The following is a 16,696-nucleotide window of genomic DNA, read 5'->3' on the forward strand; positions in this document are numbered from 1 at the left end:
TATTGTGAAGGTGAGCAAAGAAAGTGAAGCAAAAGAAAGAGGATGGCAGTACTGTAGAAGCGAAAACATTTGTTAGGGATGACCCTGCAGAGAAGCATTATGATTCTCAAGAAGTATATTCCAGCAAAACAAAAATGCTCAGAAGTTGAAAGGAAACTCTAAGATTGAGATAACTTAAATTCAAAAGAGAAAGCGCCTATGACAGTTAAAAACTATATGAAATGAGCTTAAAGAAAGCCAAAGAGAAGGCAGTTATCCATAAAAATCTGACATATAATTTACTTTAACAGGTATCAGTTATTATTGCATTTCTTCTATTTCAGGACAAGGGAAATAAAACGGAGGTAACAGGGTTGGGGGAAGAAGGATTATAACATTTCTTGGGTCCTACCTTGTGTCAGACACCTTACTCAGTGCTTTATATCACATTTAATTCTAACAATAAACCCCATGAAGAAAGTATTTCAATACACATGTTACAGATATTGAAACCAAGCTTCAGAGAGGTCACATAGCCCATAATCTGCCTAAATTCAGGGAAATATGATCTTTATATCACAGTTACTGAATGCACCTTTAAACAATTATATATTAGAGAATTTCCTTTGGGGGATGGCTCTAGTCAGGTCTGAATCAGGCTACTACTTCAAGTCAAGGGAAACCTGTATATTGAGAACTTGACACGTTAGCTTCCTTCAAGAAAGGTTCTGATTGAAAGCAGCCAGATGAAACTGGCCAGAACCCAGGGTGATGAAATAGTCCTAAAAGGTGGGGATCGTGTGGGCAACAGCTCCAGGCTGAATGTGAGGTCCAAGGAATACAGTGTTAAACGATGAAAGTGGCTCTCAAGAGAGCACAGAAATCCACAATTGGAAAGAAGAAGGTACATTAACAGAAGAGCCAACACGAGTTGCCAAAAAAGCATTAAGGGATAGAAATTTTGAAAGTGCACAATAAACTATTGAGAATGAAGGATCATATGCCCTGAACTAAACCCTAGGAAAAAGTATAAAACCGCAGACAGCACCTGCTGACATTTTACCTGTTTCTGCCCCAAACAATTTCTGTTCTAATTCATAAATCAAGGAGAAGCATCAATCAGTAAGATCCAGTTTACATGGCATGAATACAAAGAGGCCATTAACGGTTTCAGCAGGTTCACCATTTAGTCAGTGAAAGCAGCAGAAAGTGTAACTGGCATCAAATCCCTGCAGAATATAAGGGTCAAAATGGCAATTCTTAATTCTTAATGAAACCGTTTAATAGAAAAAAGAACCAAATGGACATCAAGATCAATGAGTTTTTAAAAAAAAAAAACCGTAAGCGTAATGCCAAAGAAAGTACTATTCTGTATGACACTGTACAAGTTTAATTATAATAACTTAAAAATATGCTGTGAGAGGAGAGTGGTAGAAAAAGAAGGATACTAAGACTTATAGAACAGCCCAGCGAGGTAGGGAGTATCATCTCTACAGATGACAACTAACAAATGCTCTGTGTAGGACTTTTCTCCCAACAATGAGATTCAGGAAATTTTTTTAGTCTTTAATGCCCTCATACATTAAAACTTGGGGGAAAATGTCTCATCAATGTACCCTGAATTGTCTGCACTAAAAGGATAGAGAAAGCCTCAAAACTAGTCACATTTAACTGTTAGACACAGAAACAGTCAATTAGCAAGGAACATTTTGTAAACCATTTATCATTTGACGCCTTCTCTGACCTCCATAGAATCTCTAACACTCTCTATATCCCTTAGGCAGTTGTTTTTTTTTTTTTCTTCATGGCACTCATCACACCTGACATACCATATACTCTACTTTCTCACTTGTGAACTCTAGAGTCTAAGTGCAATGAAGGGAGGAAATTTATTTTGTTCACTCTCAACTCCCAGGGTCTAAAACAAAATGCCTGGCTCAAAGTAGGAATACAGTGTTGAACGATGAAAGTGGCAAATGAAGAAATGAATATATGTCAGGTTGTGTTATCAATGAGCTCAACTCAAAGATGAGCTTAGGTAGGATTGCACCTTCTGAGAAGTATTTCAGAGTACCAGAAGTACAAAGATGAGAACTAAAATGTATAAAGGAACAAAACCAAAAAGATATGACTGGGTATTCACAAGCACTGTCAGAGTGTTGCAGAAAAATCCAGTCCATTCATTGGCTCAACCTGAGCAGAAAGGTATGTTGCAATATCTGCTTTTCATCACACTCAACTTTAACATTTGAAAGCTCAACTGCCATAAAAAACTAAGATGGAAAAATCCATTTTGGTACAATCTACAATAGCCCACAGGAGAAATTTACAAGAACTGCAAGTTCAAGATGAGCAATGGATGGCATTGTAATTACATCACAGAGGAGAAGCTTGATTGACAGATGACATAGAACCTAAAACTCTACCCAAGGCAGAAGGAAAAAAGTACCCGGCCTACTTTAATAGGAAACGTGTGACCTTAGTTAGCAATGCAAAACCAAAAGTTATTGCTTGGCTAAGTATGTGACTTGGGGTGAGTAACATGGTGACCTAATAGTTCTGCTTATGATTCTACTAATCTGGCTGGCAACATGATATTGCTGTTAAATGAGGTGCTCTGTTTCTGTCACTCAACTGGAGCAGCGTGGTCACAATCAGATTGATTACGCACATCTAGGTGTAAGAACTCATTTATTATTATTCCCCAACCTAGATCCATGCATTTACATTGAAGAGCATCACTTTCCCATTTGGTCAGTCATGTTGCATTAGTAAATTCATGAATCAGGGCTGTGTTTATACCATGATTGTGAATTTTAGTTAGTTAAGGTAAAGTTCAGGCTCTGCTCTTGGATTACAATATGCATTGGTATGTGAAAACGAGTACAAGAATGGAACCCTGATAGGCAACTATGAAATTTATGCCAAATGGAAAAATTAAAACCAAATGTACATTCTGACCAACACCAATTACATAAACAAATGCTTATGAAAACAAAAAATTTTCTTCTCCCCAAAGATCAACATCTCACAATTCCACTGATAGAGACCCTTGGGGATGGGTATGAGATTCAGGGCAGGGGGGCCACCTGCAACTGGTAGAGGCTTAGCTCATGCTGCCAGGTGATGAGTCCAAAGCTTTGAAATTGGGAGTGCTTCCACCAAGCCTACCTATCCCACCTCCTCTAGAACACCCACACGTCTTCCCAGAGATGTAAGAATAAAGACCAACTTTTTTTTATAGGACCAAGAGGGTCTGGCATGGTCTGCCCCCTCATCCTGCAGCAAATCTTCCCTTGTACTCTGGCCTTCAGCCACACTAGCCTTTCAGCTTCTGGAACATGACCTGCTTCCTCTTTCCACGAGCCCCCTGCACATGTCAAATGTCCAGAATGATCTCCCTCCCATCCCCTACCCCAGTCAAACCCCCGGCCAAAGCTTAACTAAAGAGTTTTCCTTGAGGCAACTCATTTTGTCATATGCTCTTGTAACATCAAAGAACCCTCCTTCCTAACACTTGGCTCATTTGTACATTTGCATTTACTTATGAGATGTCTGTCTCCTCAACTAGATAGTAAGTTCCATGAAGAAGGTACTTTTTTGGTCCCTCAGTGTATCCCAGCACTGAGTACAACTCTGGGTATAGATAGTGAGTTCTACTGCATTTGTGGAAGACAGGAAAGAAGGAAGGATGGAAAAGTTTAACTCACATTGTCAGAATGTGGCATGGAGCAGAAAAAGATCAGAAACACAAAGGAAAACCATTAACAGGGAAAGCTAACTAGAGCACAGGTAACTGGGACCAAAGCAGATTCATCACTTATTTTCCTCAGTGCCTAAAGGAGGTACTCCGTATTTGTTAAATACTTGAGTGAATGAATGAATGAATATAAGGGGCATGGGCAATCAATCCAGATTTCTCTTTCTACATTTGCAACTTCTGCCGCAAGTCTGTGTATATTTCCTGATTCTATGAGTCTGTGGTAGCTTCTCATGCCTTTTCTCTCTTTTTAAGCATTTTGCTCGCCACTTCTCTCTCTCTGTGGTACTGATTATTTTATTTGGTTTTGGGTATTAATCACACCAGGGCTAACAAGTTGTTTCAATCAGAATTATCTGTCCCATGTAAAATCTCACTTCCTTCATGTCAACTGAATTTCTTACTTTCTTCATGGTTAAAAGTTACTTAGAACTTTTCTCTGAATGACATGAGTTTGTTACATCCCTTTTTTTCTTTTTCCACTTTGAAAGATGGCTCACTTGGCATTATACCACTCTGTCAGAAAACGGGCCAGACAGACGAAACACAACTATGATAACACTCTAGTACCTACCGAGACACTGCCCATTCCAGCCTCGGAACCCTTCCGTGCAGGGAACACACTGGTAAGATCCAGGAGAATTCACACACTGCTCATCTGGACAAGTACTTGGAGTCAAACATTCATCAACATCTGAAAAAATCAAAAAGCTAGGTCACAGACATTTTATCAGAATACTAGAACACAAACTGACTCGTATGATGAAGGGGAAAAGAGGCATGTTTTACCTACATTTTGGTGAGGAAAACAATAACTGAAAAAGTGACACACTGGGTCTGTACTTAAACACACAGTGAGAATGCATGGCCGAGTATACCTTGACTGAAATATTTACACATGTTCCAAGGAAGAACTTGGCCCCAATTCTCCAACTGGCAGGCCCAGACCTCTCCACTCTGGGAATTGGCAGTTCTCTGGGGCCACTTTCTGGACATCAAACCTTTCAAGTAATAGCATGGCTTGCCAGAAAGAAATAAAAGAAATGGACATGAGAGTGAGGAAGCCATTTATCCACCTGGCTAGAGGTTCTCTCTGCAGACACTGGATGCCCTAGGGAAATCCTTGCTTTGGCTTCATGGCCCCCAAAACATCCTAGGTTTGAATAATTTAAAACATTGCATATGATAGGAATTCCTTGGAGGTGGAAAAAGAATATTAGGAGAGAATGAATTCATCAAATACTTCCAAGATTTTCCAGAAAACACAGTGAATGATCATAGGGTAATACATCCTGGTTTAAAATACACCTTACTTTTCACATTCACAGCTAACGAAAGTTATTAATCCTTGTTCTTTTCAATGTGAGGAGAAAAAAAACACCTTAAATACGGATGGAAATGTGGCAGACATACAATAGCTTCAGGCTTTTTTAAGAATAGTAAAACAATAAAATGGAGGAAAAGTAACATATAGGAGATGGTTCAACAGTTTAAAATGAGTAGTAACACCTTGGGTACCAACCCCAACAGAAACAGGTGTTTTTCTGGAGTTGAATTTTGAATTCAAGTGAGTGGATTCAATGTCTAAGTGTCTCAATATGAGATGTATATAGGACCTCTAATCATACCTAAAATGTAAACAGATTTTTCAGGACATAAGCTAAAAAGTGAAAGAAATATATAATGAATACACTGAACATACATGGGTATTTGAGGTCATCATTCTGGTAAATTCTCAAAAATCATCTCTCATTATATATCACTAGACATGTGTGAAAAGATGCTTAAGGTAAAAGATGTTATTAATAGAATAAGCACCAGGTCAGTGTTGTAATTTTTTTTTTTTTCCTATCAGCGAAAAATTCTTGCCAATAGACAATGACACACAGTGATTTTTTTCTAGGTCAGATGTTCTGGGACTTCTTGTTCTACAAAAAGATGATGCTTGCCAGTTTCATTTTCCAAACAGCATTACATCCTTCTCTGGATGGGATATTTTAAAAAATGGAACTACATCTGCTAAGTCAGAGAAGGTCATTGAGATAGGCTGGTTTGATAAATAAGGTACAATGCTGAGAAACACAAGACAATATCCCTGCAATTCCTGTTGCTCTCATCTCTGTTTGCTTGTTCCCTCATCTGTAAATGAGGGACTACCTGCCTGGTAATACCTTCACAGAATAAAGTAAGGATGCATGAGATAACGTCTGTAAACTACAACAGACTCCTTGGAGACTGGCACTGTTTGAAAGCAACTTGGTCAGTGACAGCTGAGAAAATCTTCAGTGAGCCAGAAGCCCGGGGACCTTTGGTTCTGGTCCATGATGAAGTTAGAAAACAGCTACGTTATTTGGCTCCTTCATTTCAAGCCTTTTCATGGGGATAGAATTATATAATTATTTACTCAGGGAATGCTGGTGATATTTCTGTTAAATAATTTCTATACACTGAGTAGTCTCCTAACTGCTTTCCATTTATTTCCTTTGTCTTCAAATTTCTTTTCTATTCCTTTCTACTGTCCATCGCTATGCTCTAGTAATTCCTTAAATAGCTTATCTTCCTGTCCTGAGTCTGTGTGTAGAACTTGAGGAGCCATATTTGACCTTCTGGAGGAGCATTGCTTTGCAAATAAATGCTTGTCAGACATACCCACGTCTTTTCTTTTTTAAAACACTCCCACAATTATAGATGTTCTGAGAAGATCTATGCAAAAACAAAACGAGTTAGGGAAAGGGGAAGTTTAAGGAAACTAACACTTCTTGAGAACAAGGTGACAGGCACCATACAACATTCTGCAACACCCATTTACTCGCACAAGCCTGAAAGTTCACTGTGTGGTTCCCATTTTACAGATGAAGAACTAAGTTTTGAAGGGGCTACGTACCTGGTTCCAAGTTAGACCCTTACTGAGTGCGGGGGTCATGCCACAGTCTCTGCTCTCCCCATCCTCAAGCTAGCTGCAGAGCAGAGGGAGAGTCCCCCGTAAGAGGAGAGTGGGGACACTTTACACCTGTGCAGTCCCATGGCCCTCGGCCGTCAGCAGAAGAGTTCATATCTCTGTTCCGATGGGAGCTGATCAGAGATGCAGTAACATAAAACGCTCCCCGCTTCTCTCCAGATAACTCAGGGGCTGAGGCAAGGGGCCAGCAAGAAAGGCAGGTGCAGGCTGCCAAAGAACTGTCTAATGAGCTCTCCCTCCAGACCTGGTCATTAGAACCGTGAAGAAAACCAACATGTAGGAGCCAAGAGACAGCTGAGAGCAGCCTGCCCCCACGGGCCTATCCCTCCCGAGTGCTGGAGGCCCAGCCACGTCTGCAAAGAGGCTCAATGTCAGGCAGCCGAGCAGGGAACCCCACGGAACCAGCACCATCCCTACAGACAGGCTCCTCAAAAACGTGCCCAGAGACCCCTGCTCCTTTGCCCTCACATTTCTATGGCAAGATTTAAGCAGAGGTTCAACGTATTTCTTCACAAAAGTAATTATTCAAAGCGTACCATGGTGGCTTCAACAAGTACCTGTGTGACTTGGACACAAGCACGAGCAGAAATATTCAATGGTTCATCATTTTAATTTTGAAAAGTTAAAAACTTTTCAAAACATTTTTACAACGAGAGCAGATCCATTGCTGGGGTCAATACGAAAGAAATTTTATCTAGCACAGCTGGAATCTGACTCGGAGTTGGTCAGACAGCACTTCTGTAGACAGTCTGCAAGCAAGTCCCAGAACACATGGGAAAGAAAGAAGCTGAGACAAAGGAATGGAACAAGGCGAAAAGGTCGAAAACAAAAAGTCCACACTGGGACACCTGCACCATGTCCCCAGATGAATGATGCAGACACTATAATTAAGTCTGGGTTTGTACTAAAATCCTCTGCAGTTAATTGTTCTAAAGTGATTTCACCCCACATACCAGAGAAGGCAGATACTGAAGTGAGTAATAAAGAGCTTATGAAGGTGGAAAATGACACAGACAGAGCCACTGAAGTAAGGCAAAGGGGCTGTGGTCCCAGAAGGCAGCAAGAGCTTGGATGAGCTGGTACCCTGCACAGATCGGTGGCGAAGGAAACTTCGTACCAGGCCAGGTGCCCGCCAGCCCTGGGTTCTGGACCCAGCCCTGCGTTTCATGGTCCCGTGCACTCAGCACTTCAAAGTGGGCGCCAGCTCCCCATCCTCTCAGCAGACTCACCCTCGCAATGGCCTCCGGGGGTCATGCGGTACCCGCTGTCGCAGTATTCACACCGGAAGGCCCCCACGGTATTGATGCAGTGCCCTTCCCCACAGACGTCTGGCCTCAGGCACTCATCAACATCTACGCAAAGCAGAAAACGTTGTCGAGTTTTATTTCCCAAAACATAGTTCCAAACCTCTCCCATCTCCCAGGTTAGTTCGATGTTAAGAATGAAGTAACTGATTCCTACTATCTATCATCTCTTTGATTTGTTCCAAAAAATTGAGTGGTTTTGATTTACTCGACTCCAAAAGAAATATTTTACGCCTCTGGTTTTTGCAGACATTGGATACTATTCATTCAAAACTGTTGGGGAAAAAATTCCATTTTTTAATCTTCCAGTATCTAGCAGATAACTATGTGGTAACAGGGGTTTAATAATAAATTTAGGGTTGTCTGAATAAGCCCTGGACTGATGGAATCTTAGGGGAGCTAGAAACCCGCATGTGGGAATTTATGCATCAGAAAGAACACTGTCATTACCTATGCAGTTAGTACCCTCCTCACTGGCCATGAACCCCGCTGGGCAAATACACAAGAAACTTCCCTCAGTGTTTTCACAGCGTCCCTGGGAGCAGAGGTGTTGGGCCTGAGCGCATTCATCAATATCTGTTAACAAAAAGACAGATAAAAGGATTAGTGTAGTCTAGCATGAAATTCTCAGTCTCTCTGTTCATGAAATACCAGCACACCATCCCCCGTGTCCCACAAACCTTTATAAGTGAGGAAAACAGTAAAAGGAGACACGATCAGTCTTCCTGAATACCTGAAGGGCTGTTACTGGGAAAAGGGAATACACATACGGTGTACTGCTTTGAAAGCTCAAGCTACAGCCATGACATAGGTGTTTCAAAGAGAAAGATTTCAGGTCACCACAAAAGGACCTGCCTGATAACTGGAGTCATGTAAGCACTGGAATTCACTGTGCAACTCCCAGGCCAGCTCAGCAGAGACAGTCAGAAATGTTGGGACAGGCACTCTTTCACTGTGCACTTGGGTAAAGCGAGACTGCATCATCTCGACCGACTGCCCTTTCCAACTTTATATGCTGGGGTTCTAAACATAATACACCTAATGTATACAAATTCAAGAGAAATAGCCATGTTACGGAGCAGGTGGATGTTCCCCTCACACCTCACCCCACATATATATGCGAAACAAAACGGCAAAAGTCACATCTGCATAATGGCATTCAGCATATTAAAGTGGGTTTAATTAGGTATATGCCTTTGTTGCTCTATATTTGCCTTATAACTCTTAGTGCTGAATTTTCTTTTTCTAAAAAAAAGATATTAAATTTAGTGTTAACACATTAAAATGACTTACTTAACACTATTACACCCCTTTTTGAGATTCATTTTTTCCCCAAAGAAGCATATATGAGATCCCTACTTTATAAATTCATTAATAGTTTTGTGTCAGCATATATTGATTTTCAATACAGAAATTCCTATTAAAAATCAAATTTTATGAACTTAGATGAACATAATTCTTCACTGCAGAATATATTAATTTGTTTTGCTAAATATGTTTGTAGATAGCTATTTCTAGAGCTCTTACTTTTATATTCTTTACCTGAAAAGCTTTGGGAAATTATTCCACCTTTATGTAATTGTATTACACTTGGCAAGGTAGGTAGCATTGAACCAAGTGGTAAGAGCCTCCTAGGAGTTTACTGAACCTCTTTTTGAGTACCCTTAGCTCAGGGATAAAATTTTTTAAAAATTAAACATAATAACATTTTCCCCATGATAAAAAAAATGTTCTCTATGTGCAAATATTTGATATTTAATAATCTCATCTACCAAAAGTGTCTCTTCTTACCAACACATTTCCTCTGTTGCTCGCTGAACTTGTAGCCATCATAGCATATACAGGTATACCTCACCGGTAGGTTAATGCAGTGTCCTGCTCCACAGATATCAGGGTTCACAGTACATTCATTGATCTCTTTAAAAATAAAAAAATGTACGGAAAAACAGATATAAACAAAGATTCCATTGCTACTTGCAAACAATTACTTGTGTTTCCTGATTCCCTTATTGCCAGGTATGCAATTAGAAAACACAATTTTATACTCTAAAATCAAGTATAAATTCATTTGATTACTGATGACCATCATTTCATAATTGATCACAGTTATTCCCAGCCAAGGTCATCAATAATTCTTGATGAAACAACTTCTAAGATGAACTGGAGAAGGTGGAAATTCAGAAAGAGGCCATGTTAAACGTTATAGTTTACCAATTCTGAATTTCCAAGATGGCCCATCAATGAGTTTCTATCCACTCCAGTTCATTTTGAATGATGGACTAATCACATGATTTCTCCTGATAAGAAATAGATGGTAACTTTCTATTCGTTAGCAGGCCAAATTCAAGTTCCAAAAACTATATTCAACCTCCTTCCAAATTTCTCATTAATTCTCCAGAAAGATTTACCACTTCTAATCAAAGCAGAACTTCTGGATGTAACTTACTCTTAATTTGCCAATTTCAACAGGAGCATATTTTATTTATACTAGTATAGAATCTTCTTCCAAATCTTCTCTGCTCAATTCCTCCCTCACTCTCCTCCTGATCCCTGCATGAGACTGGCTTCTTCTATGAAGCCTGAGAAGATGAGCCCCGAGTCCTCACTCCACTCACAGACAAGGCTGTGGTCAAGGCAAGGTGAGAGGAGCTCCCAGTGGGTGAAGGCCATCACAATGTGCTTTATTACCAAGAGGACATGAGGACTCAAAGGTGACCTGAGATGAATTACTCCAAGACAGGCTGTTGATTTCAATGATCTTTGTAAGAATGTATAATAGAGGAGTGGGGGGCGGGGGGCACAGCTGGTGGTCAGAAGCCCAGCCTTGGAGGACAGTACAGGTACCAACCTTGCTGCCCTTTCTTAGCTCTGTAACAAAGAGCAAGTTACTTAAACAATCTAAGCCTCACTTTTCTGTCTGTGTAAATGAGAATTATCAGAGCACCAACTTCAGAGCGTGAAGTTCAAAAGAGTTAACCTAAATAATGCATGTAGCTCAATGCCTGGCACATTACATGTGTTCAATAAAAGTTAGCCATTATTGGGCTTCCTTGGTGGCAAAGTGGTTAAGAATCCGCCTGCCAACGCAGGGGACACAGGTTCGAGGCCTGGTCCGGGAAGATCCCACATGCCGTGGAGTAACTAAGCCCGCGAGCCACAATTACTGAGCCCACGTGCTGCAACTACTGAAGCCTGCACACCCAGATTTTTTGCTCCGCAACAAGAGAAGCCACCACAATGAGCACCCACTGCAATGAAGAGTAGCCCCTACTCGTCGCAACTAGAGAAAGCCCGCGCGCAGCAACGAAGACCCAACGCAGCCAAAGATAAAAATAAATAAATAAAATTTTAAAAAAGTTAGCCATTATTACTGATTACTGTGGTTGTTCCTATTGAAGTCATTTAAGAATAGATAACAAAGAAACAGCACATTTATAACAACTCCCTTGGGCTAGTATCTCACTGTCATCACGTAGTAAACAACGCTTAAAACAGATGAGATCATGGATGAGCCCAAGTGGCCCAGTGGAGGAAGACGGGGCCTCAAGCATGACAAGCTAAATCACACCTTTGTTAGAGCAATCTATGGTTTGAAGGAAAAGAAAAACAGGCATGCTACTGTCACCAATAACCCACTGTGAATTCTGAAGAAAGATGTGAAAAACAGTGTTTTAACAAAAATTCACTTGGAAATGACCTAAGTTGGGGTTGAGGTTGCTCTCCAAAACCCAAACCACATTCATTTTTCATCAAGTGTTATTCACTGTGCTGTGATTTTAAGACAACCGATGCAAGTCATTTGAAAAGTTGTTAGGCTTTATAAGGATGCATATGACTACAGAGCTGCAGTATTTTGCACCAAATCACTTGGATTATGAAAAAACCGCACATTTACAAGTTACTTATATCTTTAGTGAGCCTATTTATGCTAATTCACTATCAGAAAAATAGACTGTTTATAGTCAGTATAATATCAAATTACAGAAAAAATAATCCAAAAGGCTAAAAAAACATGGGTTTTTTGACAACATGATTGCCTAGACTTAAGTGACTGATACTAACAACATAAAACAATGAATTATGACACATACATAGCATACATCATTATATCATCATTAACAGGATAGGATAATGCTTATTTGTTAAGAAAATATAGTTAGGTACAAATTACAGTATAGGATATGATCTAAATTATTTTATACACGGAAAAGAAGATTGGAAGGAAATAAGTCTTAAGTGTTACAATTACAGGGATTTGTATTGTCTATATTTTCCTGTATTTTTCAAAATTTCTACAATGAACAGGTATGATTACTTCTATAATCAGAAAAGTCTTTCTTAAAAAATTATTATTTCTATGTGCCACAAAAATCTGCAGGTAAAAAAGGTAATCTTCTCCAGGTTCTACTCCTAGACCCTCAGGTAAGAACTCCCTTCTCTGTTTATAAGAATTCTTTAGTAGACTAGTGTGAGAAGCACATCTTTAACCATCTATTCTTAATGTAGGTAGATGCCTTCTTTGAATATTATTGGTATTTAGATTTCTTGATTTTCTTTGTAATTATTTCCATTATGTTCTTATCTGCCATTTTCTTAAAACAGAAAAGACATATTGATCAGATTTGCAAAAAGAAAAATTAGAAGATGACTTAATATACTAGGAACAAGAATTCAGAATTAAAAGGCTGTACATCTGGGGTTTTCAGGAAAGGCTTGATCAGTACTCATTGCCCCACCCCCAGCCCCCCACATACCAATTTGTTGATTACCAAATATTTATTTGTCCTTATTCAGGCATAGCTTTAGGATGGATTTTTTTACATGTGTGAACAAAAGTCTTCAAAAATATGTGATGCTTAATTCAGATGAGATACATTCCTATAGCAGTGTGCCAATATTTAGATCTTTTCTTCTTAAGTCAGCTCTAAGATAGGAGAAATGGTTAAGAATTTTAATTCCTTAGTCTTAAGAAATGAATAATAATAGCCTTTCCTTCCAATCTAGTATCTTAAATGGAAGCTATGAGGTTGAAAGAGTTATGAGGAAAGTTTGAGGATTTTTAGTTGATTACCTCAGATTAAGTATATAAAGATGCAGCTTGAAAATGTTGATCCCAGTTGGTACTAACGTATGTAAGAAAATGTTACTCTGACACCACTAGAGGGTACTAAGAGATACATCAAAGGAGCGGAGGGACATTTACTAACCTATACTTGATTTCTACACTGTTTGCCCCATTTTTTTTTTTATATACCAGTGATGAATGTAACTTATCAGTTTGTCCTCAGAGATACCTTTTATCCATTTGCTAAGAGGATTCCACCCTTCTAAGTTAAACAAAAAAAGAAAGCCATAACAACTTCAAAACACCTCCGCTTTCTCTTTACTACTCATCAAAAAATTTACCAGATTATAGTCAACAATACTGTATTATAAATTCCAATGTTGCTAAGAGATTAAATCTTAACCGTTCTCAACACACAAAAAGGAAAAGTATGTGACATGATAAAGGTGTTAGCTAATGCTTTTGTAGTAATCATAGTGCAATATACGAATGTATCAAACCAACACACTGTATACCTTAAACTTATATAATGTTATGTCAACCACGCCTCAAAAAAAAAAAGGAACCAAAAAAATTGATCAATACCATTTTTAAGGTAAAAAGTAAATTACTGCTACTCCTATTTTAAAACTTTAAAAACATGTCTCCCACCACCTCTTCCCATGCTTTCCCTCCTTGTCTTTTACGCTTTCATTCTTGATCACATATAAGTTATACAGAAAGCCAAGTCCTGAGGGTATTGTCTTAAAACTGAAAAAAAGCTGCTGGTTTTCTCTGTGTTTTGCGGGGCACAGACATTATGCTTTACGTTTTTCTAAGAGGTCACTCACACATAGGCTTGTGAGCCTGTTCCCATGGAAAGGATCAGTACAGGTCAAAACATACATTTCTCTGTACGTGCTGATAGCGTCAACACAAGCACCGGGAATATGGCAAAGCCTCGCACAGGAAGCACTAATTACTGGTCTCCCGGGCACTCTGGTTAATGATAATGTCTTCTCTTCTACCGCATGTTTGGTTTCCCAGAGATCAAGAGACTGCTCCCACTGGACTCTTCCAGGTGTCCTCCTTCATTACACCCATCACATTTCCCCGGGTTTGCAGGACCGCCCTATGCTTTCCTACTACATGTGGCCCCTGAAACAGCTTCACCTGCACTGGGCCAAGGACCTTACTGTTTCTTTCCCGGGAGCCCATTTAGAATTTGGAAAAAGAGCCATGACCAAAAGCCAGTGGAAAACCAAATGCTCTATTTATCCCGGCAAAAAGGCCAGTGGTGGATTTAAGAGTTTGGTGTCTTTATTTTTAAGAATTAAATGAAAAAGAGAGCTGTTGACAAAATATGAAAATGAGTATGCTGACCTTTAGCTTTTTTCCTCATCATGTGATTACTCAAAATAAATAAATAAACAAAGCTGGAAATATTAAAGCATGATGATTTAACATGGAAAAAAGTTCACCTTCCATTAGCGTACACAGTTTATTGAGGCTGTCATGATACTGGTAATATGCTTCAGGGACAAACGTTTTTATAAAGTGGTCATTTCTGCGTTCTGGAAAAGATCCAATGAGCAAAATAGTTGTTATAATGTTTGGGCCATGATGATTACAAAGGTTTACATAAAGCAGTCATGAAAGTCAAGGAATAATTTCTGGCTGGTCTGCAAGGGCCATGGAGAAAGTTTAGGAAGAGCTGGAGGAAGGCATCAAATGTCAACTCATGGAAAGGTTTACAGAAATGCCCTGGCTTCCTAACTGCCCCACAAAGAGCATAAGCTGTCCCACAACAACTGAAGCAGATGTTTCCACTTTGTAAATACTCGCCAGAGAAATAAAGGTCTGATTTTCCAACCTATCCTTGAGCTATTAAGATACTATGCTAAATCAAGAATTTATATGCTGAAATGTATCGTTTATTTGGAAACAGTATGCCAATAATACTGCAAACCACCAATTGAGCTGCTGAGAGTGGAAAGTATCACACTTATTCCCTGCAAATATGTGGCTCACTTTATAATTATTGCAAGTCAAAGTGAGTCTGATGAAATCTGCAAAGGCTACTTCCAGTCTCACCATCATAAAGATATCATCGTTGAGCAATGTGGAGCTTATTTTGTTTATTTTAGACACCTACTTATTATTCTATTCCTTTCTTCAATTTATGGATGAAACTAAGAGTGACAAACATCTACCTCCTTTGTGTTCTAGGGGAAAACAAAACAACACAAAACAAAAAAAACACTGCCTAATGTTTCAGAGAGAAATGATCAGATTGCTCCTTCAATCTACATGTTTGGCTCTCTTATCAAAACCAATGGGAACATCTATATTTTGATTTCAATTAAATTTGATACAAAACAGTCCTCTTGTTCTAGTGTAGATTACAGATCATATAGTATGGCTCCAAAAATTGCAAGCCATTTAAATTCAAAGACTATTTACAATGTTCTCCCCATGGATTGTTTTAGAAAGATTCTTTTACTATATGAAGTCGGAGCACCTACAAATGCTGCATGAAAATAAAATTTCAATGTCACTTGTTTCCTGGAAGGAAATATTTGTGCTTCAAACATGTGATAGCAGATGTTAGCCCTGTATCTCTGCCAAACTCAAATTAAGCTGTCTTCTAACAACTTCATATAGCACAGCTACTTTCATTTTTTTCAATCAGCTCCACAGTTCAGTTGAAGCTGAGTAACTGCAATTTATTATTCCTCACAGGCCTGCATTTAAATGATGAAACTACCTTTATCTAGCCAAACTTAACCTCTACAAAGCTAGTTTGCAAGAAGTCTGATGGTTGAAGTCAGCCATTGTTAAAAAGGCACAAAAGTATGCCTTCACATTGGAAAATGGAAACAGAGTACTTGAAAGAACTTTTGCACTGACAGACTGCAATTTTTCTTTTTAACGCTGGTAAAAACAATGAGAAGATCCTCGCTGACCAAGACGGTATATTACATGTTTGTATGCCTTGCACTGCATAGCAGAGCCTCTCATAGATGGGATTAATAAAGTGGGTAGACATACATGTGACTTCAGAACAGAGAATAACAATTTTAGCCACAGCCATTTAAAAAAAAAATCACTAGCATTTCACTGTATCACTAGAAATACTTAGAATAGCTAACATTTCTATAACACTTTACTCGGTATTTATAGTAAAACCAAAGAGCAGTTGCCCTGCATTCACGTGGGAAGACCATGGCTCTGGGTGCAGCTGCGCCTTGAGGGTATCCCTGAAGTAAGTGAAAACACACTGCTGGGTCCATGATGCGACTCTGCACTATTTAGTCAACTGCATTGCACCTTGGGGCCGGGGTGCTTTTTAAAAACACTTTCTAGTCTGCTGTATCAGTTCAAGTATCTAAGAGAAATTACATCCACAATTTTGAGAAAATGGCTAAAAGTTTTTGGTTTTTTAAAACATATAAAAGCTGTATGTATTTAAGGTGTACAACTTGATATTTTAATATGTATACATTGTGAAATGATCACCACAATCCCACTAATTAACACATCTAACCAAGCACATTTCTATTGGAAATGATGCATGTCATGTTTCTGAAGAGGTGAAATTCTAAGGGAGGCTGCAAACTCCTCTATTAGCTTCTGCCAACCTCATTGCC

General features: G+C 39.1%; 1 protein-coding gene across 12 annotated transcripts in view; it reads right to left on the bottom strand.

Moving 5' to 3' along the window:
• LTBP1 (latent transforming growth factor beta binding protein 1) overlaps positions 1-16,696 on the bottom strand; it is a 419,515-nt gene that overhangs the window by 119,338 nt on the left and 283,481 nt on the right. For all 12 annotated transcript variants that reach the window (XM_082356679.1, XM_082356680.1, XM_082356681.1 and 9 more), the window contains 4 exons: positions 9,794-9,919; positions 8,453-8,578; positions 7,928-8,050; positions 4,314-4,433 (listed from right to left, as the gene is read on the bottom strand). In XM_082356679.1, coding sequence (XP_082212805.1) covers positions 4,314-4,433; positions 7,928-8,050; positions 8,453-8,578; positions 9,794-9,919 — 495 coding nt within the window. The remainder of the gene's footprint in view (positions 1-4,313; positions 4,434-7,927; positions 8,051-8,452; positions 8,579-9,793; positions 9,920-16,696) is intronic.

The sequence above is a fragment of the Balaenoptera borealis genome (assembly GCF_965194805.1).
Source record: "Balaenoptera borealis genome assembly, chromosome: 15".
Lineage (NCBI taxonomy): Eukaryota > Metazoa > Chordata > Mammalia > Artiodactyla > Balaenopteridae > Balaenoptera > Balaenoptera borealis.